This window comes from Bos taurus, chromosome 24 (assembly GCF_002263795.3).
Source record: "Bos taurus isolate L1 Dominette 01449 registration number 42190680 breed Hereford chromosome 24, ARS-UCD2.0, whole genome shotgun sequence".
NCBI lineage: Eukaryota > Metazoa > Chordata > Mammalia > Artiodactyla > Bovidae > Bos > Bos taurus.
In genome coordinates, this window is record NC_037351.1 from 13,886,570 (window position 1) to 13,912,500 (window position 25,931).

The 25,931-nt window shown below is 37.5% G+C and overlaps 1 protein-coding gene across 1 annotated transcript in view; it reads right to left on the reverse strand.

Moving 5' to 3' along the window:
* The window catches only part of PIK3C3 (phosphatidylinositol 3-kinase catalytic subunit type 3), a 164,464-nt gene that overhangs the window by 8,699 nt on the left and 129,834 nt on the right, over window positions 1-25,931 (reverse strand). The window contains 2 exon segments of the mRNA NM_001099067.1: window positions 1,732-1,822; window positions 8,042-8,210. Coding sequence (NP_001092537.1) covers window positions 1,732-1,822; window positions 8,042-8,210 — 260 coding nt within the window.

The window sequence follows — 25,931 nt, forward strand, 5'->3', positions numbered from 1 at the left end:
AGGCACAGGCACACAAAAGCAACAACATTTGAAATCTGGTGCAGTCATCCATTTTGAAATTTTCGTCAACTACTTATGTTTCTTGATGAATGAGCTTAAGTTGAAAAAAATTACCCACATCAAAACCTAGTGTGATAAGTAGTCCATTTCCTAGTTTGGCCAGGGTGGGGAGTTTTGAAATAGTGCTTCCTAGAAAATAATAAATGAAATCCTAAAAGGAGCATAATTTTCTTAAATGTTAAACAATAAGATTTACATTAAAATCCCTCTCACTGCCAAAGACTCATAAAATTAAGTAAAAGAGAATAGGTTCATTCATGTTTGAAATTATGTAAATATTCTTGTACCTTCTGAATCCATATTGAAATACTAATGCCCAATGTGATGGCATCAGTAAGTGGACCTTTTGAAAGGTACTTAGATTATGAGGGTGGAGCCCTCATGAATGATTAGTGCTCTTATAAAGAGACACCAAAGAGCTTCCCGGCACCTTCCACCCTAAGAAGTACCCTTTGATCCCAAAGGGGCTTTAACTTGACCATTCTGGCACTCTAGACTAGTATTTAGAGCTTCCAGAAGCTTAAGAAATAAATTTCTGTTATTTACAAGCTACCTAGTGTCTGGTATTTTGTCATACTGATATATGCAGCAGCCCAAATGGACCAAGACAATGTTCAACCCACAGCGGTATGTTTCTAATAATGCTGAGTCAATTACATCAGAACTTAGGGCTTTTGGTGAGAAATATTATTTACAACCACCAGAAAAATTCCATCTTACAATTTTAGTAGTTTTATACTTCTGTAAGTTAAAAAGCTATACTGTCTTTGAAGCTCATTATTAATAAGCCCTCTGCTATTTAAGATCATTTAATGTTATCTTTGGATAAATAAAATGTGTTATATACACCCCCCTCAATGGCTCTGGTAAAGAATCTGCCTGCTATGTAAGAGACCTGGGTTCAATCCCTGGGTTGGGAAGATCCCCTGGAGAAGGGAAAGGCTACCTACCCCAGTATTCTGGCCTGGAGAATTCCAAGGACTCTATAGTCCATGGGGTCACAAAGAGTTGGACATGACTGAGTGACTTTCACTTTCAGTGAATCAGAGACAGAAATTAATTTGAATAAAAAAAAAATCTTCAAATTTATTACTCCTTTCTCCCATCTCTCACTGCATCTCAGGGTAAGATAGTTCTGAATAACTACTCATCTATATGAAAGCTTTCTTTCATGCTTCTCTTTGCAGGTTAAGTTAAAAGCAGGTCTCTACTCTCCTGACACAGTAAGAAACCCCTGTAACCAAGGGTATGAATGGGAAAGATAAAGAACAACTGTTTTCTTCTATATACTATTATAATATTTTGTTTCTGATTCTTGGCATGCTTGGTCTTGGAGTACCAGGAAGCAGGTATCTTAGTAGGAATATTAAAGAGAAGCTAAACTTTTTAGGACAAAGAGTAAGGGTGGTGATAGTAAGCTTCCTGTCTTGATATAGTGAGCTACTCATGTGACCGTGGGCATAAACAGGGAAGGGGATAAAACTAGTTGCAGAGGGCTTGAGAGCCTCTTGTATTCTAAAATGTGAGAAAGAAATATACACAAGGTCTCTTTCTTAATTTACATTACTTAAGAGTCCAGGGGTCGGGACAAGGGGAAATGGGTTGTTAAAACCCTGATACTTCTTAAGTATGAAAAGTAGACTATGATATCTGAGGGTATATGAAAATTACCTTTTTCACAGTTTTATCTGGTTCAAGAGCAATATCTGGAATGTTTGCATCCACCATCAAGGAAAACAAATTCAAAATAAGATTAGAATACCTAAAGGAGAATGGGAAATAAAAATAAACAACAATATGTTAGAATTTTGCCATTCTTTTCTCATATTAAGAGCACTCCTACAAGTAGTAATACTTAGATTTTTATAATGATTACTATTACTCCTATGGAAAATACAATGTACGCTTATTCACCAGTTGTCTCAATGAAAAGCAAGACTTGAAAATATATCTTATTCTAGGGCCTTGATATAATACCACTTCTAGGTTTCCCAATAGGGAACACACCTTTGGAGTAACCATCTAATAATGACATTTTTTTCATTTTTTAGTAAGTATATTCTTTTCAGAAGGGATCTAAGGGGGAATCCGCTTTATACCATTAACTGCGTTTTACTAAGGAATGAAGATCTGTCTTTGCTCAATGAAGACAAGAACCTGCTACCTTAAGACTACCTCAGTGTGTCATGGGTAATGAGTGAAGTGGCAACGTGACTCCATCTGCTATCTTAAGACTACCTTGGTGTGTCATGGGTAATGAGTGAAAGGAAATAGTGTGACTCCGTTCATGAATCATAAGTATCCTCCAGAGACACTAATCCCACCATCTTAGAAAATACAGTGACTGATGTGGTTATAAGCATCCTAAATGGAGGAGAAAATAGCTCATACTCTTCTACACTAAAAATATACAAGCTATCTAAATCATTTCACCTTTGGAGTATGTGGACCCCTGTAGGAAGTTTTATCCTCATCAGTGCTCAAACTTTTCATTTTCCTCTAAACAAAGACAAAGTATGTTCGTTTTCCAAACGTTCATTACTAGAGGTGGAGCCGTGTGGGGAAAGGTGTTAGTAAGTGTCCACTGGGCACAGGCCACCTCCTGCTCAGAACACTCTCCTCTTGGACAGTTACGCCCTGAGTGGTAATGCAGCGCTGTAGTGATAGAAGGAGGCCCAGATCTGACTTTGGGAATGGATGTGAGTAAAAAATTTGGTTTTAAACAACAAAGGTTTTTAGCTGGTCTTGGTAAAAAGTTTTGGATCTGTTCCCCCTAAACTGAAACCATGGAGTCGCAAAGAGTTGAACACTACTTAGCGACTAAACTATACATATGCTGTGCTTTGCTTAGTCACTCAGTCATGTCCAACTCTTTGCGACCACATTGTCCACCAGGTTCCTCTGTCCATGAGATTCTCCAGGCAAGATTACTGGAGTGGGTTGCCAGTTCCTTCTCCAGGGGATCTTCCTGGCCCAGGATCCGAACCTGGGTCTCCCACATTGCAGGCAGATTCTTTACCATCGGAGCCACCTGGAACCTATGTATATACAGGAACAAAGAAAGAATTTTAGGAACTAAGTCATAGTCAAATATAAGAAAGATTTTTAGGAACAAAGTCATGGTCAACTGTGTCAGAGCTTCAAGGAAGCAAAAGTGGCCACTGGATTTGCTATAGGTAACTGTTTATTTTGATAAAATTAGTTTCAATAGCAGAGCATGACTGGAAGACTTACTGGAGAAGGCTGAGGAAGAAAGGAGGCAAGTAAGTGGAGACAGTGAGAACTTTTAAAAATAGATGTACTGAGGAGAGTGAGGAAATAGGGCAGCAGTACAATGTTAGCAATATCCTGGTCTTCTCCCCACTATTAATGGAAGCCAGTGGCACTCACTTAGCTGTGGCAGTTAAGAGGGATTACAGTTTGGGGCTGTAAAATTCAATGGGGGAAGGAGGAAAGTGAGAATTAAGGTATATTATATACAGTGGTAGGGTAATGAGATTGACGTTGAAGACATGGAGGAATGAAAAGAGCTGTAAGGACAGACGGTGTGCTGCTCAGACAGTGAAAAGCACTGGATCAAGATTTTGAAGGGCTAACTTGACTCTTAATGAGAGGGAGTGGCCAAGGCTGGCTTTACATGAGAACCAGGCTCTGTGAGGCCAGGTCACAGCTGGACCATTCATGAAGATGTTGAAGTCACAGCAGCAGGCCTGAAGAAGACAAGAATGAAAGTTTTCAGTGGAGGAGAATGACAGGGAAATAGGCAGTTGATGGTCAGCAGTAGGTAATTTATCTGGCTTCATGGTGTGTATCTATGCTTTTGTTAAGAAGGCCAGGACAGAAAGGTTCAGAAACGGCATTTCGGAGCAGGAAGGAACCAAGACCTTCTTTAAGCTCTGTGGTTTGTAGGAAATGGATACAGCAGAGGGTCCATGGAGAAGGTTGTAAGGACTGCAAGGCACCAGGAACTTCTTTAAGCTCTATGGTTTATAGGAAAGGGATCCAGAAGAGGGTCCACAGAGAAGGCTGTAAGGACTGCAGTGTCAGTAGGATACAACCAACTGCTACGCGTTAGGTGATGAAAACAATGATACTCTTTCAGTGAATCCTTAATAATTCATGCTTTGCTTTGTTGACTATATAGGATTTTTCCCAGTCTTGCCACAGGGGAGTCTCAGGAATCTACCACAGGTTAACTCAAGGAGAGGAATGCAAGGCTCAATTTTGAAAGGGATATTTCAGAGGTTCTCAAACCTGGCTGCCCATTAAATTCACCTGGGAAGTTTCTTTAAAAATACCAATGCTGGGGCCAAAACCCAGGCTGACTGAACCTGATGGGCTGCAACTGTTTTGGTCTCCCCTCCCCAACAAAGATCCCCAGTGATTCTCATGCACAGCTAGGATCTATGTTAAAATGTTTGCCTTTATTATAGCCCAGTATGTGTTCCTTTTGTAAAAGGCACATATTAATGTTTCTGGATTATCTGTTGGTATAAATGTAACTAGGCTTCCCAGGTGCTCAGTGGTAAAGAATCTGCCTGCCAGTACAGGAGATGCAAGAGACACGTGTTCAATCCCTGGGTCAGGAAAAACCCCTGGAGTAGGAAATGGCAAGCCACTCCAGTATTCTTGCCTAGAAAATTCCATGGACAGAGAAGCCTAGTGGGCTACAGTCATGGGATTGCAGAGTCGAATAGGACTGAACACACACATATATACATAAATGAAATCACCCATGTTTCTATTATTATGGCAAAGGGAAACAATGTAAATAAATACAAAGTGGAATATTTTCTAAGAAGCTTAAACATCCAATTACTTTGTAGATTATTTGTCACTACATTTCAACTGTATTAATCTTTTACATCTGTTGCCATTAACCTACATTTTCTATTTAAAACAGAACCAGTGACACCGAACAGAAATTAAACATTAGTTATTCAAATCCTATCCAGAAAAACAGATTTAAGGTTACTAAAAATCTTTAAAACCATCATCAAAAGAAAATATAAGGTTAAGGTTAAAAAATGAGAGTGAGAAAAGTGCAAAACCAACTCTAGACAAAGATGTAAGGATGGATGTGATATAAATAAGATTTTGATAAAGGAGTAGGTAAAGCACAGAGTTCAAGGAAACATACTCTTTCTCTTACCCAAGTTTATACCAATCATCAAGTTACTCATTGACTATATAAAGATGCTCTAGATTTTTCAGTAAAAATCTTCAATACTAAGAATAAAAATCATTAACTACATCAAGTGAGGTTTTTATGGCATTTCAGAGGTCTGCTTCCCCTACATTTATCCATTTTGGATGCAGTGAATATCAGAGTAGAATTCTATATAAATATTTCTTTAATAAGTGTACTAGAGTTCCAGGAGGGAAAAAAAAAAATGAGGTTAACAATGAAAAGTAGTTTGATCCACAGATTCACTATTTGGTGACTTAAGACATGACAGTGTGAGAACTTTGCTTAATACAGCAAAATGCATTCCTAACTTCATTATTTTTACTGAAAAGTTTAGGCTCTCTTTGTATCACCGGTGTCCAGCATGGTGTTTGGCATAAACATGGATTAAGAGAAGTTTATGTTTTCCTTCAATACTTAACTTTTACAATGTTTGAGCATTACTCCTGCTGCCATAAGAGTACTCAAAAAATAAAATTTCCAATTCATTATTGGTATAAAAATGCATTTTGTTACATGAAAATCACTCCATAAAATGTGTTCTGGCATCTGTATAACTATAACCATTCATAACTTAGTTCAAATGAGACTGCTTAGTTTATGTGGTCCACAATGTATTCAATGATTTCTTATTGATTAGCAATCAACAAAAACCATGAAAAGAACAAGAACAAGGTTGATACCCTAATAATAAATGTGTCAACTGTAAACAAACTTTTGGCTATCTGGCTAATTCTTATGTCCTAAGGGAAATTTTTTACTAACAGAAGCATATTCTAAAATATAACACTAAGAAATAAATGTTGACAAAAATATTAAGGCCCAGCTAATTTTAACAGTGAAATTCCTGAAAATAAAACATTAAAACTATGTTCATGAAGACTTAACATAAAGTGAGGTAGATTAGTCTTCATGATTTTTCTTAGTAGTGAGAAAGTTAACTTTGGCTTTGCACAAACAATCTGCTTCTATTTTCTCATTTTGCTGAATTGCTACTTATCCATTATCAACGACAGTTTATAAAGCTCAATGTTTTCTTTCTGCTTTCAATAACGGAGAGCACCTTTGACATTTCTCTAGTTATCATTTCATATTATCTTGTCTGTCTCCTCACTGAGATCGCCAAACTTTCATCTAGCTATGACTATTTTAAATTAAAAATTCCAGGTATTAAAGTGGAACTTTCATCTCTGAAAGTGCTTCTGCATCATCAGGCACTCATCTTCTCATTATTCTTTCAGCATTTCGAGAAAGTAAAACTGAGCCACTCTACCACCCAAAGGATAATAACGTGGCTGTCTGTAAAATGTACATTAAAATCTGTGACAGCAGTGGAGCCTGAGTTAACGGTGAAGTAGTGAGCCACTGCAAAGATGAAACTCATTAATATAGGACAGCCATTCACCTGGGACCAGTAGCATCAATATCACCTGGGAACATGGCTTCACTCAAGATATGAAGCAGGAATTTTCATACAAATATTGAAGGATTTTATTCAACATACATATTCTGAGTGTCCATAAACTGAAGTTACAAAGACAGAAAAGACAGTGCCCACATGCATAGGCAACTCATTTCTACTGGTTATATATTCACCTGGAAGAGAATACAGGTGGTCTCCCGAGCTGGGATATTTCCGGTGGACTAAGAATACTCATTTTGCGTTAGTTAGGTTAAAAATGGAGTTTTTAGGGTCAAATGATCCATCATTTTTGACTAATCATCAGAGCCAAGTCCTGAATGTAACAAACATGACTTTTAATTTATCTTTTTCCTGATGATACATGACGTTCTATTGCTGCTGCTGCTAAGTCGCTTCAGTAGTGTCTGACTCTGTGCAACCCCATAGACGGCAGCCCACTAGGCTCCCCCGTCCCTGGGATTCTCCAGGCAAGAATACTGGAGTGGGTAGTCATTTCCTTCTCCAATGCATGAAAGTGAAGAGTGAAAATGAAGTCGTTCAGTCATGCCCGACTCTTAGTGACCCCATGGACTGCAGCCTACCAGGCTCCTCCATCCATGGGATTTTCCAAGCAAGAGTACTGGAGTGGGTTGCCATTGCCTTCTCCACATGATGTTCAGTCCTAAGTAAATTTGGATGAAGGAAGCAGAGATATAGTGGCCTTGGGAAAAAAAGGATAGAGGAAAAAATTAATAGTTTTTTTTTAAAGAAGAATGACTGATGTGGTACTAAAGACAGAGAAAACCATATGCAACACTTATTCAATTATTTAACAAACCTCAGAATGCTCCTCAAGAACAACTAAAACTAAGGCTGATAAAGGTGTTAAAGAATAAAAATTATCTAGCTAATCATTCCAAGTTAGCTAAATGGTTCATTCTCGTGTAATGTCAACCTCCCTGAGATTTGGTGGGATTGAGCAGTCAGATAATTAGTGAGAAAGCAAGAAATTGTCTTTTTCCTTTGAAATCAGACTGCTTATCAAAACAGTCATCAAATATATGTTAACAAATACTGTTGCCTGTGTCATTCTGAAAAAGAATGATGCTAAAAAAATGAATTGTTATTGTTTTAGTCTTTTAAGTCATGTCTAACTCTTCTGCGACCGCATGGACTATAGCTCTCCAGGCTCCTCTATCCATGGGATTTCCCAGGCAAGAATACTTCATTCTCCAGAGGTTCTTCCCAGCCCAGGGACTGAACCCACATCTCCTGCATTGGCAGGTGGATTCTTTACCATGGAACCACCAGGGAATACATTTAAACAAATATTTTTCTTGATTTGTGAAATGAATTTACCAAAATTCTGTATGTCAAGCAAATCAACTTACCTTCGAAGGTGGAGAAAAGCTGTGTAACACTGTTTTCGGAACTCTTGGTACTGTTCGCTCTGTGTGCCTCCCATTCCTTCCACCATTTCTTTATTCAGCTTCATGGGAGGAGGAAGAGGCTTTGGATCTCGACCCAAAATATATCCAAAGTCTATGTGGAAGAGTTTGCCTGGATGTTGATAAGAAACTCATTTGTTTCCAGAATCTTTTATGTATTTCACAATTGGTAAAGCAGTGTCTCTTCATAAAGAATATTAGTTCAAGATGAAGTCCATTAAATTGTTTGATACTGTAACCCCAGACTTAGGAGTAGCCTTCAGAGCATATTTTAGCTCCTTGAAGCCCACATTCCTTCAGATAAAACTATACTTAAAATCCCAGGGTAATATTTTAAAATTAAAAATCTCACTTTTAGATCTCCAGAATCAAAAATGGCTAAAGCTTAGACAACTGTCAAAAGTATTAGTAGAAATTAGTATACTGTAGCAAATTTCTTATGCCAAAGGAGGATCATTTCTTTAAGTATTCTTGAGATAAATGCTTCTCTTTAACTTATCACTATTCTCCCGACCTTCAAAAACATCTCCCAAATTTCAAATTATATTGTTAGCTTTATTTAAACCATTTACAATTAACTGGGTCATTTACTAGCTGCAGACTAGGAAACCAAGCATAGTATTCACCTCTGCCAAGGGTTGAACACACTATAGTGCCCACGAAGAGAAACCCTTGAGCCGTCATCTAAACTCATAGGTCAGATATTTAAGAATGCCACTGATGATTCACTTTGGATAATGATTCACCACTGAATTCATAAACCATCTTTAATTTACAAGTAGGTCTAATTAGGCACATTAAAAAACTAAAAGTAACTCCTCGGATTCTACAATCTAAGTACCACTAAGGCAGGGATTTAGGCCTGTTTTCCCAACCTCAGAATAGTTTCTAGCATATAGTAAGCACTCAATGTTGAATGAAGACACTGATTCATTTAAAAAGCCAACCAAAAATTTCCCTAGTGCAACGTGCCCACTTTTATTTATCCTATATTACATTCTGACCTGTTTTATGTGAAAACCTTTCTTCCATCATGCATTTGGAAAGGTTAGATTTCTTTCCCTCAATGGCACAAGCCAAAAACTCTCCTTGAGATGCATGTATTGAATTTTCACACTTCAGGCATCTCGAAAAGTATTTTAGATAGTGATTCTATCCAGTTAAAATGTTAAGCTTACCCTTCTGTCTATGCCCTTCTCTGAGCACTGTCACTGTTATCTGTGAACTTTATATACACTGTCATTAGATCACTGTTGGAAACAAAGATGGGCACAGAACTGACTCCAGTTGTGGTAACAAACTCTCAGGAAACAGTGATCCCCTGGCAGGCCTCTGAGTCAGGAGTATAAAGACCCTTTAGTAAAACACTTCATATTGCCCTTGATCACGTACATGACCCTGATAAAGTTGCTTACATAATCTTTCTAAGCCTTACCTTCTAGCCTACAAAACAGGTTAATACTGATAATTATCTCCTGGCAGAATGAAAAGAGATAATATAGCTAATACTTAACACAGTACTTGGTACACAGTCATCACTCTAAACTTTAAATACTGAATTCTGTTCAAAAATAAATATCAATATGTTAATTAAATATTAAAGAGATAAGCAATCTTATTTTCTGCAATACTTTCAGGCATCTTTCTTACAAAGAAAAGCTAAATAATAAATTAAACTAAAATATAACATTATTCTAGTTTATCAGTTTAATAGTAAATACTACTACTAATAAACAAATAATAGTTTAATAATACCTTAAACTAAACAATACATTAAACTCTGAAAGTGAGAAAGAACTTCAAAACTGCCAACAAAAGGTAATAAAAAAGTTTTTAGGCATATTAAATTTAAGTGAAGTTCAAGATAGATACTAGCACTATTTTCCCACAACAGTAAAGAAAACTATATTGCATATTATTTGGAATTGACAGAACCTATACTAAATATGGGACATGGAATTCATATACAAAGAGAAACAATAGCTCAAAAATGAATGCTCATAGTGACAACTAACCAGAGATTTAAACATTATTGTACCATGGCTATAGAAAAAGGAGTAACTGAGCAGGAAGAAGAAATTATCTTCTATTTTCCTAGGTTCTTTGGCTGGTCTAAGACTTGTATTGATACGAGACATATTAAGAGGAGAAAACCAAAGGGGCTTCCCAAGTGGCGCAGTGTAAAGAATTTGCCTGCCAATGCAGGAGACACAAGAGATGTGGGTTCAATCCCTGGGTTAGGAAGTATTTTGTCCTGGGGTACAAAATACTGCTGCAGTTATCCTTGCTTGGAAAATATCGTCAAGAGAGGAGCCTGGTGGGCTATAGTTCATGGAGTCACAAAGAGTCAGACATCACTGAGCACATGTGCACACAAACACACATACACATGTACATACATGAAAGAGATCCAGAAAAACCAAGTAACTCCCCAAAATGGATGAAACCTTCACCATAAATACCATCTTCAGCTAAAGACCAAGGAGGGTATTGGGGAAGGGTTGACACAGATGTGATGAAGGCATGGAAATGGAAAAGCAAATGTTAGGAAAACAAATGTTTGGTAGACCTTGCAGAGACACAGAGAAGGCAATGGCACCCCACTCCGGTATTCTTGCCTGGAAAATCCCATGGATGGAGGAGCCTGGTGGGCTGCAATCTATGGGGTCGCTAAGAGTCAGACACAACTGAGCGACTTCACTTTCACTTTTCACTTTCATGCATTGGAGAAGGAAATGGCATCCCACTCTAGTGTTCTTGCTTGGAGAATGCCAGGGACGGGGAAGCCTGGTGGGCTGCCATCTATGGGGTCACACAGAGTCGGACACGACTGAAGTGACTTAGCAGCAGCAGCAGAGACAACAGGACACAGAGTGGACTCTAAATCTCCGAGCGTTTCACCTATCACACCTAACTGTGTTCTTTGCAGATATTTCTGCTGAATGGTCTATTCTTGGCATAGGTACTATATCTAAACTTTTCAGGGAGTTAGGGGTAAGGTCAAATGTGCTTCCAGGGGCTTGCATAGACTGTTTTAAGCTTGAAATGCCAGAAACATTTTGGGGTGGCAAATCTGGTTTCCCTGTGCTATCATTAATGTAACTATTGCACTGGAAATCAGTTTTTCCATTTATCAAAATTATCTCATTACTTTTATTTTTTTTTAAGATATACCAGGCTTAAAATATTCTGTTAAAATCAGAGGGCTGGTTAAAGTCTTATAGGGGTGGCACAACTCTCCACTCTAAAATACCTTTTTGGCATAAAGATTATTTTTGAGCTGAAACCAATCAAATCTCAAAAGGAAGAAACTTTGACCTTCCCCAAAGCTGCCTAAAAAAATGTTAGTTAGAGGATCTGTTCCAGGAAGGGACCTATTCACCATAGATTAATCACAGTATGAATTATGTGCCTAGACAGGGAGGTACCTGGTGAAGTTTGCTTGTTAAAAATTCTTCTTTAGGTCCCATTCACTGTCTCTGTGTGGCAGCAGCAAATATTTATTTACCAAACATTTGCTTTTCTACCTGCATGTCAATTGTTTTCCTCCCCTTTGAGATCTCAAACTACTATCTCCAACATCCTCTTTTGTCTTTAGCTGAGGATGGAATTTAGGGTGAAGACTTCAGTCATTTTGATGAGTTATTCACATTTTTTCTGGATCTCTCCCATATATACATTAGTAAACTTTAGTTTTTCTTCTGTAACTCTGTCAATAATCCCATGTTATTTTAGTTCTTAAACCAACCAGAAGAAACTAGGAGGGCAGAGAAAATTTTTTCCTTCCCAAGAGTCTCATAAGAATTTTTTAAATGAGTGTTCCTACTATAGTAAATGAAAAATGGTGAAGGTGAGATGAGAAGAAATTCTAACTAGAAATAGCAAGCTAGCAAGAAGCCTGTAGACAACCAAAAGTGGTTTTGTCTCCCCACCCCCAAAACCAAAGGCAGTTACAGGTTAGCAAAATGTTTTCTTTTTTTTAATTTTTTTATTTTTCTAATTTTATTTTATTTTTAAATTTTACATAATTGTATTAGTTTTGCCAAATATCAAAATGAATCCGCCACAGGTATACACGTGTTCCCCATCCTGAACCCTCCTCCCTCCTCCCTCCCCATACCATCCCTCTGGGTCGTCCCAGTGCACTAGCCCCAAGCATCCAGTATCGTGCATCGAACCAGGTTAGCAAAATGTTTTCTATTAGTCACACTGGTCTGTCTAAATCAGCATGCATTTGGTAAGCTCCTACCTTATCTATTTCTATCAAAACACTTTAGGCTGAGGTGTATACTGAAGTTATTTGTTCACTCATCCTTCTCAACAACACTAAACTTTTAATGAACCATTAAGAGTCTTACAATCAAGAACCTTGTTTCATTCATTTTTACTATAATCCTGAAACCCAGGTAATATCTAGCACACAGGGGCATACAATGTGGCTATTTTGCATTTATTTAACCAGTGACATCTTAATTTCATATTTAGAGCTTAGCCAACTTTTTAAAAAAGGTATTGATAGAAACATTTCTTCTTCAAGAAACCCAAGAGTCCTTATAAAAGTTGTCATGTCTTGTGTCTTCTTTTCTGTGAGGATCTATATTGGACTTAAGGAAGGCAGAGTCTAAATCACCTGGCTGATACCTTACGACTTAATACCATCCTGTGATTTCAGTGTTTTTGACTGAGTTGGTATCAAACAGCAAGACTACTTTAATTGTTGCAGGCTAATACAACAGAGGCAGAGTACCTTGAAAACTATATTACAGCATCCTGAGTAAATGGAGGTTATGAAGCAGTTCTGACAAAATATGATTCTCTGGAGGAGGGAATGGCAAACTGCCCCAGTATACTTGCCATGAGAAACTCATGAACTGTATAAAAGGCCAAAAAAAAAAAAACGACACCAAAAGATGAGTCTCCCAGGTCGGAAGGTGAGCAGAGGAGAATTACCAATAGTCCTGGAAGGAATGAAGTGGCTGGACCAAAGCGGATATGACACTCAGCTGTGGATGTGTCTGGTGATGAAAGTAAAACCTAATGCTGCCAAGAAGAGTATTGTATAGGAATCAGAAATAGTCCATGAATCAAGGGAAACTGGACATGGTCAAGCAGGAGATGGGAAGAATAAACACTAACATTGTAGGAATCAGCAAACTAAAATGGACGGGAATGGGAGAGTTTAATTCAGATGACCGTATCTACTACTGTGGGCAAGAATCCCATAGAAGAAACAGAGTAGCCCTCTTAGTCAACGAAAAAGTCTGAAATGCAGCACTTGGGTACAGCCTCAAAAATGACAGAATGATCTCTGTTTGTTTCCGAGGCAAGCTATTCGACATCACAGTAATCCATGTCTATGCCTCTACCACTGATGCCGAAGCAGCTGAAGCTGATCAGTTCTATGAAGACTCTGAAGACCTGCTAGAACTAACACCTAAAAAAGATGTTCTATTCATCATTGAGGATTTGAACGCAAAAGCAGGAAGTCAAGAGATACCTGGAGTAACAGGCAAGTTTGGCCTTGGAGCACAAAATGAAGCAGAGCAAAGGATAACTGAATTCTGGCAAGACAATGCACTAGTCATAGCAAATACCCTTTTTCAACAACACAAGAGATGACTTTACACATGGACATCACCACATGGTCAATACTGAAATCAAATTGATTACGTTCTTTGTAGCTGAAAATGATGAAGCTGTATACAGTCAGCAAAAACAAGACCTGGAGATGACTGTGGCTCAGATCATCAGCTTCTCATAGCAAAATTCAGGCTCAAGCTGAAGAAAACTGGGAAAAACACTAGGCCAGCCAGGTATGACTCAAATCAAATCCCATATGAATTTGCAGTAGAGGTAACAGATAGATATAAGGGACTAGTGTGCCTGAAAAACTATGGACAGAGGTCCGTAATACTATACAGGAGGTGGCAAACATAACCATTCCAAAGAAGAAGAAAAGCAAGAAGGTACAGTCGTTATCTGAGGAGGCTTTACAAACAGCAGAAGAATGAAGAGAAGGGAAAAGCAAGGGAGAGAGGGAAAGGTATATCCAGTCAAATGCAGCTATTTCAATCTAGCTATGCAGAGACAAGAAGGCCTTCTTTAATGAACAGTGCTTAATAACAGAAGAAAAAAACTGAAAGGTGAAAGACTAGAGATCTCTTCAGGAAAACTGGGAACATCGAGGGAGCATTCCACCCAAAGATGGGAACAATAAATGATAAAAATGGCAGAGACCTAACAGACGCTGAAGAGATCAAGAAGAGATGGAAAGAATACACAAAAGAACTGTACAAAAAATATCTTAAAGAACTGGATTACTACAATGGTGTGGTTAGTCACCCAGAGCCAGACATTCTGGAATGTGAAGTTAAGTGGGCCTTAAGAAGTACTGCTGTTTATAAAGCTAGTGAATGCAATGAAATTCCAGCAGAACTATCTAAATCCTTAAAGGATGATGCCATCAAGGTTCTGCATTCATTATGTCAGCAAATCTGGAAAAGACAACAGGAAAAGGTCAATTCTCATCCCAGTTCCCAAGAAGAATGCGCGTGCCATGGGACAACTGCACTCATCTCCCATGCTAGTAAGGTCATGCTTAAAATCTTGCATGCTAGGCTTTAGCATTAGGCAAACCAAGAACTTCCAGATGTCCAAGCTAGGTTTATAAAAGGAAGAGGAACTAGAGATCAAATTGCCAACATTTGCTGGATTATAGAGAAGGCAAGGGAATTTCAGAAAAACATCTATCTCTGTTTAATCAACTAAGCTAAAGCCTTTTACTGTGTGGATCATGACAAACTGTGGGAAGCTCTAAGAGAGATGGGAATACCAGACCATCTTACCGTCTCCTGAGAAACTTGTATGCGGGTCAAGAAGGAACAGTTAGAACCCTGTATGGAACACCTGATTGTTTCAAGATCAAGAAAGGAGTAGGACAGGGCTGTCTGCTGTCACTCTGTTTATTTAAACTATATGCTGAGCACATCATGAGAAATGCCGGGCTGGATGAGTTACAAGCTGGGATCAAGATAGTCGGGAGAAACATCAACAACCTCAGATACTCAGATATGCAGATGATATCACTCTAATGGCAGAAAGCAAAGAACTAAAGAGCCTCTTGATGAGGGTGAGAAGCAGAGCAAAGCAGCCTCTTAAGATTAAATATTAAAAAAACTAAGATCATGGCATCCAGTCCCATTACTTCATAGCAAATAGAAGGGGAAAAGGTGGAAGTAGTGACAGACTTCCTTTTCTTGGGCTCCAAAATCACTGCAGATGGTGACTGCAGCCATGAAATTAGAAGACGATTGCTTCTTGGCAGGAAAGCGATGACAAACCTAGACAATATGTTGAAAAGCAAAGACATTACTCTGCTGACAAAGGTCCATATACTCAAGGCTACAGTCTTGCCACTGGTCATGTACAATTGTAAGAGCTGGACCATAAACAAGGCAGAACGCCAAACAATTGATGCGTTCATTCTGCGGTGTTGGAGAAGACTCCTGAAAGTCCCTTGAACAGCAAGAAGATCAAACTAGTCAATCTTAAGGGGTATCAACCCTGAATATTTACTAGAAAGACTGATGCTGAAGCCCCAGTATTTTGGCCATCTGATGAGAATGGTTACTCACTGGAAAAGTCCCTGACACTGGGAAAGACTGTGGGCAGAAGAAGAAGAGGGCATCAGAGGATGAGATGGCTGGATGGCATCACCAATGCAATTTGAACATGAACTTGGGCAAACTCCAGGAGATGGTGAGGGACAGGGAGGCCTGGCATGCTGCAGTCCATAGGGTTGCAAAGAGCTAGACATGACTGGGCGACTGAATAACAACAACATGAAGTAGTTCAAGTAAAGTACTATAAGAATATGTGCATGGGATAGGACATTAACAGCATTCTAAACTGGAACTCATACTATATTATGGGTATCTTCACACTAGCAAGTGATAATTTAGTTTCAGTATTCCTGTCTGTCACATTAATACTGCTGGATTACATTTTGCTAGTAAGGCAATGGCACCCCACTCCAGTACTTTTGCCTGGAAAATCCCATGGATGGAGGAGCCTGCTAGCCTGTAGTCCATGGGGTCGCTAACAGTCAGACACAACTGAGCGACTTCACTTTCACTTTTCACTTTCATGCACTGGAGAAGGCAATGGCAACCCACTCCAGCGTTCTTGCCTGGAGAATCCCAGGGACGGGGGAGCCTGGTGGGCTGCCATCTATGGGGTCACACAGAGTCGGACACGACTGAAGCGACTTAGCAGCAGCAGCAGCAGTTTGTAACATTATTTAACCTATAAATGTTTTTATTTTATAGTTATGTATTAATATGAGTAGATGCATAATAAGTTAATATCAGACTTTATGTTGTACGTATTTAAGATTTTAAACTGTAACATGTCAACACAGGGGGTTTCATTTTTTAAAAATAGTTTTATGTATTACTTATGATTGAAAAACACCTTTTCAGAATTTCAAAATGGGCTTCAGGGGGTTTCTAAACACAGTGAACTTAATACTTTCAGAAGTTCATAGACCAACAATTTCCCAAGGGAAGTCCATGATTCCAAAAAGATGAGAAATTGGTTTGGAAATAAATAATTTGAAAAGTTGATACTCACTGGGAATACAACATCTCCTAATCTCTTAATGCTCAAGGGAGTACAGTATCATTGGTTTTCCCATGATTTGGTGAAAAGTTTATGATCAAAATTTCTGTTAAAGGTTTCACTGCTTTCAACTAAACATGTATCCTCTGTTCAACTAAGCTAAGATCTTCATTTTCTGCTTTATTCTTATCCTGGAATTACCACTTATTATATAGTTTGTTAGACAAATCCCATTCTACCCTTCACAAGGTAAACAAATGAGAAGCTTATAATATCATAGATACAGATAATCCTTTCTTAGTTTTATTTAATCATTTAAATAATGTCTTGTTATCGATATAATTCTGACTGAAACTCACCACTTGAGTAGAGAGTCTATCTTAAGAACCTCTGATTCAAAACTGCTTCCCTTAATAAATCATGTATCAAATGGTATCAACCATCACATGGAGTTTATTTAATGGGCTCAATGCTTTTAATAGGAAACTTAGTCCCACTTTTCTTCATTTCGTAACAGGCGTTACTGGAATTCCAATGTCAGCTTGCATCACTGCATGCAAATGAAGAGTATATTTCTATCCTTCTTGTAAGAAAATTCTCAAAGAAGAAGATTAATAATTATAAGGCATAAAAGACGCAATATCTAACTATGAAGCTATTACTATACACTGCAAGTTCAAAGAGGAATGTATTTTGAAAAGAGGCTATCAATATTTTAAGAAAATTCATCTTCATACAAAAAAGAATGGCTTTTTAAAGTTAATATCTGTAAATTAAAATTTCAGGAGATTTTAAAATGTACTCCATGAAATTTAAGAAAATATTTAAAAAATTCAGGGAGTGTGTCTTATTCAAATCTATGATGTTAAATAGTCAAGGGACAAAGTATATATAAAACAAAATTAATGTTCACTGTAACTACCTTATTTTGTCCCTGACTGGAAGTATAAAGAGAAACAGATCAGATCAGTCGCTCAGTCGTGTCCGACTCTTTGCGACCCCGTGAATTGCAACACGCCAGGCCTCCCTGTCCATCACCAACTCCCGGAGTTCACTGAGACTTACATCCATCGAGTCAGTGATGCCATCCAGCCATCTCATCCTCTGTTGTCCCCTTCTACTCCTGCCCCCAATCCTTCCCAGCATCAGAGTCTTTTCCAATGAGTCAACTCTTCGCATGAGGTGGCCAAAGTACTGGAGTTTCAGCTTTAGCATCATTCCTTCCAAAGAAATCCCAGGGCTGATCTCCTTCAGAATGGGGACTGGTTGGATCTCCTTGCAGTCCAAGGGACTCTCAAGAGTCTTCTCCAACACCACAGTTCAAAAGCATCAATTCTTCGGTGCTCAGCCTTCTTCACAGTCCAATTTTCACATCCATATATGACCACAGGAAAAACCATAGCCTTGACTAGACGGACCTTTGTTGGCAAAGTAATGTCTCTGCTTTTGAATATGCTACCTAGGTTGGTCATAACTTTCCTTCCAAGGAGTAAGCGTCTTTTAATTTCATGGCTGCAGTCACCATCTGCAGTGATTTTGGGGCCCAGAAAAATAAAGTCTGACACTGCTTCCACTGTTTCCCCATCTATTTCCCATGAAGTGATGGGACTGGATGCCATGATCTTCGTTTTCTGAATGTTGAACTTTAAGCCAACTTTTTCACTCTCCACTTTCACTTTCATCAAGAGGCTTTTGAGTTCCTCTTCACTTTCTGCCATAAGGGTGGTGTGATCTGCATATCTGAGGTTATTGGTATTTCTCCCGGCAATCTTGATTCCAGCTTGTGCTTCTTCCAGTCCAGCGTTTCTCATCACGTACTCTGCATATAAGTTAAATAAGCAGCGTGACAATATACAGCCTTGACGAATTCCTTTTCCTATTTGGAACCAGTCTGTTGTTCCATGTCAGTTCTAACTGTTGCTTCCTGACTTGCATACAAATTTCTCAAGAGGCAGATTAGGTGGTCTGGTATTCCCATCTCTTGAAGAATTTTCCACAGTTTATTGTGATCCACACAGTCAAAGGCTTTGGCATAGTCAATAAAGCAGAAATAGATGCTTTTCTAGAACTCTCTTGCTTTTTCCATGATCTAGTGGATGTTGGCAATTTGATCCTCTGCCTTTTCTAAAACCAGCTTGAACATCAGGAAGTTCACGGTTCACATATGGCTGAAGCCTGGCTTGGAGAATTTTGAGCATTACTTTACTAGTGTGTGAGATGAGTGCAATTGTGCAGTAGTTTGAGCATTCTTTGGCATTGCCTTTCTTTGGGACTGGAATGAAAACTGACCTTTTCCAGTCCTGTGGCCACTGCTGAGTTTTCCAAATTTGATGACATATTGAGTGCAGCACTTTCACAGCATCCTCTTTCAGGATTTGGAATAGCTCAACTGGATTCCATCACCTCCACTAGCTTTGTTCATAGCGATGCTTTCTAAGGCCCACTTGACTTCACATTCCAGGATGTCTGGCTCTAGGTCAGTGATCACACCATCGTGATTATCTGGGTCGTGAAGATCTTTTTTGTACAGTTCTTCTGCGTATTCTTGCCATCTCTTCTTAATATCTTCTGCTTCTGTTAGGTCCATACCATTTCTGTCCTTTATCGAGCCCATCTTTGCATGAAATGTTCCTTTGGTATCTCTCATTTTCTTGAAGAGATCCCTAGTCTTTCCCATTCTGTTGTTTTCCTCTATTTTTTTGCATTGATCGCTGAAGAAGGCTTTCTTATCTCTTCTTGCTAATAAGAGGTGTTAATTAAATTTTCCTGTTATTTGCATTTCTAATTCTTTGCGACCACATGGATTGAGGCCCGCCAGGCTTCTCTGACCATGGAAATCTCCAGGCAAGAATGCTGGAGTGGATTGCCATTTCCTTCTCCAGGGGATCTTCCTGACATAGGGATCGAACCAGGGTCTACTGCACTGCAGGCAGATTCTTTACCATCTGAGCCACCAGGGAAGTCTATTTGCATTAGAGACATGGAAATATTTTTATAATTGTAGGTGAAGACAATTTTTTGGATTAAAGAGAATATATACTGCTGAAATTAATAGTATATAGTGTAGAGTTATTCTTAATTTTCCTTTTGAATATTTAATAATTAACTGGAACCAATCTCAAAACTGTACTTATTGTTTTTTATACCTCTACTTATTCTTTCTCCTTGAATCTCTCATGTTCTTTGTAACACCCCACTTCATCAATGGACAGATCATCCAAACAGAAAATCAGTAAGGTTAGAGCCTTAAATGAAACATTAGACCAGACCTACTTAATTGATATTTAAAGAGGATTCCATCCAACAGCATAATATACATTCTTCTCAAGTGCACATGGAACATTGTCCAGGATTGACCACGGTCTGGGCAACAAGGTAAGCCTTGGTAAAATTAAGAAAACTGAAATCTTAACACCTTTTCCAATCACAATGCTATGAGATTAGAAATAAACTACAAGAAAAATAGTGAAGAAATCAAAGAGGAAATCAAATACCTTGAAACAAATGAAAATGAAAAGCACATCAATTAAAAACCTATAGAATACAACAAAAGCAATTCTAAGGGGGATGTTTACAATGATACAATCATCCCTCAGGAAATAGGAAATATCTCAAATAAGCAACCTAACCTTACACCTAAAGCAACCAGAGAAAGAATAATAAACAGAATCAAAGTTAGCAGAAGGAAAGAAATCATAAAGATCAGAGTAGAAGTAAATGAAACAGAGACCAAAAATAAAAAAATTCAAAGATCAATGAAACTAAAATCTGGTTCTTTGAAAAGATAAACAAAATTGATAAACCTTTAGCCAAAGGATCATAAGAGACTCTTACAAGAAACTGTAAGAGCAACAAGTATGCAACAACATGTATGCCAAGTGGACAACCTAGGAAAAATGGACAAATTTTTAGAAAGGTACATTCTCCCAAGACTGAACCAGGAAGAAACAGAAAATATGAAGAGACCAATCACTGCACTGAAATTGAAACTGTGATTTAAAAACTCCCAAAAAACAAAAGTCCAAGACCTGATGACTTCACAGGCAAATTCCAAGAAGAGCTAACAATAATCCTCCCGAAACTGTTCCAAAAAATTGCAGAGGAAAGAAAACTATCAAACTCATTCTGTGAGTCCATATCACCTTGACACAAAAACCAAAGATATCACAAAAAAAGGAAAATGACAGGGCAAAATCACTGATGAACACAGGTGCATAAATCCTCAACAAAATACTAGGAATCTGAATCCAACAATACATTAAAAGAATCATACACCATGAACAGTGGGATTTAACCCAAGGAGTCAAGGATTTTTCACTATCCTCAAATCAGTGTGATAAACCACATCAAAAAATTGAAGGAAAAAAACACATGATCATTTCAAAAGATGCAGGAAAAGGTTTTGACAAAACTCAGCAACTATTTATGATAAAAGTTCTCCAGAAACTGAGCACGGAGTGTACATACCTCAACATAATAAAGGCCATATAAAACAAATCTACAGCTAACATCATACTCAACAGCAAAAAGCTAAAAACATTTCCTCTAAGATCAGGACCAAGACAGGGATATCTATTTCACCACTTTTATTCAACATAATTTTGGATATCCTAGCCACAGCAATCAGAGAAGAACAAGAAATAAAAGGAATCTAAATTGGAAAAGAAAAACAGTCACTGTTTGCAGATGCCGTGATATTATACACAGAAAATCCGAAAGATGCTACCAAAAGCTACTAGACCTCACCGATGAATTTAGTGAAGTTGCAGGATCAAAATTAGAGCACAGAAATATGCTGCATTTCTATATACTAACAACGAAAGATTAGAAAGAAATTAAAGAAACAATCACATTTAGTATTGCCTCAAAAAGTAAAAAATACCTAGGAATAACCCTACCCAATGAGACAAAACACCTGTACTCTGAAAACTGTAAGATGATGATGAAAGAAACTGAAGATGACACAAACAGATGGAAAGGTATAGGATGTTCTTGGATAGAAGAATCAATATTGTCAAAATGACTATATTACACAAGGCAATCTACAGTGGCATTTTTCATAAAACTAGAAAAAAAATTTAAATTTGTATGGAGACACAAAAGACTCTGAAGAGCCAAAGCAACTTTAAGAAAGAAAAATGAAGTTGGAGGAATCAGGCTTCCTGGTTTCAGACTATACTGCAAAGCTACAGTCATCAAAATAGTATGAATCTGGCACAAAAACAGAAATATAGATCAATGAACAGGATAGAAAGCCCAGAAATAAACCCACACATCTGTAGGCAACTTATCTTTGACAAAGGAGGAAGAATATACAATGGAGAAAAGACAGTCTCTTCAATAAATTGGAAAAACTGGACAGCTATGTGTAAAAAAAAAAAAATGAAATTAGAACATTCTTTAACAACATACACAAAATTAACTCCAAATGGATTAAAAACCTAAATTGAAGACCCGACAGTATAAAGCTCATAGAAGAAAACATAGGCAAAACACTCTTTGACATAAATCACAGTAATAGAAATCTAATTAAGCTGAAAAGCTTTTGTACAGCAAAAGAAATCAGAGAAGACAAGAAGATAACCCACAGAATGGGAGAAAATTGCTGCAAATAATGGAATCAATAATTGATTAGTCTCCAAAATTTACAAACAGCTCATGGGGCTTTAACATCTTAAAAACAACCCAATCAAAAAATGGGCCAAAGACCTAAATAGACATTTCTCCAAAGAAGACATATAGATGCCAAGAGGCATACGAAAATGTATTCAACACTGCTGTTTAATAGAGAAATAAAAATAAAAACTACAATGAGATATTGCCTCACACCAGTCAAAAGGGCCATCATCAAAATCCAGACAATAAATGCTGGAGAGGGTGTAGAGAGAAGGGAACCCCTCTACACTGTTGGTAGGAATGTAAACTGGTACAGCCACTATAGAGAACAGTGTGAAGTTTTCTTAAAAAAAAAAAACAAAAAACAAAAAATAGAGCTACATGTGACCCATAAATCCCATTCCTGCACACATATCTGGAGAAAAACATGATCTGAAAGGACACATGCACCCCAATGCTCACTGCAGGACTGTTTACAATAGCCAAGACAAGGAAGCAACCTAAATGTTTATCAACAGAGGAATGGATAAAGAAGATGTACAGATATATAAAGGAATAATACTCAGCCATTAAAAATGAAATAATGCTATTTGCAGCATCATGGATGGACCTAGAGATTATCATGCTGAGTGAAGTAGGTCAGACAGAGAAAGAGAAATATCGTATGATACCCTTTATAGAAACCGACTCACAGACTTAAGAGAATGAACTTATGGGTATGGGGGGAAACTGGGGGAAGGGATAGTTGGGGAATTTGGGATGGGCAGGAACAAACTCCTGTATTTAAAATGGATAACCAACAAGAACTTAACTGTACAGCACAAGGGACTGTGCTCAATGTTATGTGGCAGCCTGGATGAGAGGGGAGAATGGATACATACATACATATATATGTATGTATGTATATGGCTGAGTCCCTTTGCTGTCCACCTGAAACTATCACAACAGTGTGAATTGGCTATACTCCAATATACAATAAAAAGTTTTAAAAACTTGATAAAAAAGGATTTTAAAAAGGAAGAAGAATCTTAATAATCATTTCAGATAATTACTTAGTTTTCTTTGCTACTAAGATAAATTCTCAGGCCCTATCATATGTAATTCTTTGCTACTAAAACAAATTCTCAGGCCCTATCATATCTAAGCCTGGGGACCAGCAGTGTGTATTTTAACTGGCTCTCCTGATGATTCTGATACACTCAGAAGCTTGAGGATTTCTGATCTACTTTATGCCGAGGAGTACAACTCTCGGCTTCAGTTAGGTCATTGTGGAGGGGACACTGGCAAGATGAATCATCTAAATGATGATTCAGACCAATGGTTACAGTTTCCTTGTGTTGTTCAACTTCACTAGCTTAAAAATTGACACATTTTTTTGGTTATAGGGATTACTATGAAAATAATTTTTTAATATTTTCATTTATGAAACTTCAAATTCTTTGAAATACACCAAAATGTAATCTCTCTTCAAGTTATTCATTTTGAAGCAACATAGTGTCTATGCAGCATTAAGGAATATATAATCTGATAAAACTTATATTAAAATATTTACTACCCTAATCTATAGTTTTACTTCAGTTTCAGTGACATGAATTAAGCTTTGTCATATAATAGGTGATCCAAAAGGAAGTAGACTGACTTTCCTCCACAATCTGACTTCAAATTTCTCCAACCAGACTATATATTACCTGAAAAGGACTGGCTTATTTCGGCTTCGGGGTATTTTATTGGACTGCATATTTTTCTCCATTTGCATCCCATACAAATCCAACACATTCTTAATGACCCCATCTAAATTACTCTTTCCATGAAGTAATCTCTGTCTCCTTAGGCACAATGAGTATAGCCCTCTATTACTTTTGATTACCTCTATGAGAAGAAACAATGCTCTTTTCAAAGAACCTTTTTTTTTTTTTTTTTTAAAGGCAGCTATAAGGAAACTATTAACATTTTCCTTATGACAGGTTTCAGTAAACAAAAAGACTTACTTCCTGACACTGAATATTTAAGAAACTTTCAAAAGAGCAGATTTTAAATAATGTTAAAAAGAAAACTATTCTCATGAGGACAAGTTCTCACTATTTAAACATCTAAAGTAATGATCAATAAAGACTAAAAAAGTATTTATGGATAAAAGGGAAGGTCTTATGTGCTTGGCTCTCTTCTGTATATATCAACTGAGAAATACAAATCAAACTGATAAATAATAGTATGTCCACAGTCTATAGTAAAAATAAGTTTTGATAGGATATAGATTTTTCTGTAACCTGCAGAAAGATAAAAAATGATATGAAAAAACCTAGTTCATTTATTTCTTTCCAAAGCATTTACTGGGTGCCTACTATGTACAAAACTTTATTTATATTCCCTTCTCTCATGTTGCAGAGAATAAACAAGCACATTAAGAAAACAAGTCTGTAGTTTTAGATTTTATAGTATGCTTAATCCTCCAAACTAAATAACAAGTGCAAACAGCTGAGAAAGCACTACCATTTGAATAGTAACTAAGTTCATTCTACTTAAGAAAGATTTTGAATATCACCAATTCATGATATCCTGAAAATATGTCCTGAAAAAAAAAACAAATAATCATATTTATTTTTAAAATAAAATAAATCTTCCCCTGGGTTGGGAAGATCCCCTGGAGAAGGGAAAGGCTACCCACTCCAGTATTCTCAGCTGGAAAATTGGGGTCACAAAGAGTTGGACATGACTGAGCGACTTTCACATTCACTTTCACCTTAAAACACTGAGAGGATAGCATTAAATCATCAAACTTTTTCCTCTAAAAAGCTTCCTATATTATTAAATTAATAAGACTCTCAAAAGAGAATTCAGAGAGCAGTAACTTGAAGGCATTTGGATTCTGGAGTAGGAAAAAAAACTAGAAATACATTGCTTGCTTCTCTCTAAAATCATGATTCCAGCTGTTATCAATTATGATAACAGCTATATAAGTCAAAAAAGGAAGGCATTCTTATTTTCTGGTGGTGAAATAAACAAAACCATAATAGCTCAAAAGGAATGTTTACTGGGTACTCGGTACCATACAAAATTCTACCATATTAAATCGTTCAACTCTCACACCAGGAGAGAGATTCTATTATTATACATTGAGAAGAAGAGACTGAGACACAGATAGATAACATGCTCAGTCATCCAATGGTGGAGGGACCATTTAAATTCAAAGAATTTGACTTCAGAGCCTGACATATTAACTCCTATAATGACATATTAACCCCTACAGTCCATGGAGTCGCACATAATAAGTCAAACATGACAGAGAAACTTTCATTATATATATGATATAGCTTAAATTTTGTGTGTGTGTGTGTGTTAGTTGCTCAGTCATGTCCAACTCTTTGTGACCCCATGGACTGTAGCCCACCAGGCTTCTCTGTCCATGGGATTCTCCAGGCAAGAATACTGGAGTGGGTTGTCATTTCCTTCTCCAGGGGATCTTCCCAACCCAGGGATCGAACCCAGGTCTCCCGCATTTCAGGCAGATTCTTTACTGTTTGAGCCACCAGGGAAGCTCTAGTCAAATTATAACATACGTAATTAACATAACTTGAAACTACTCTGAAATATGGACTGT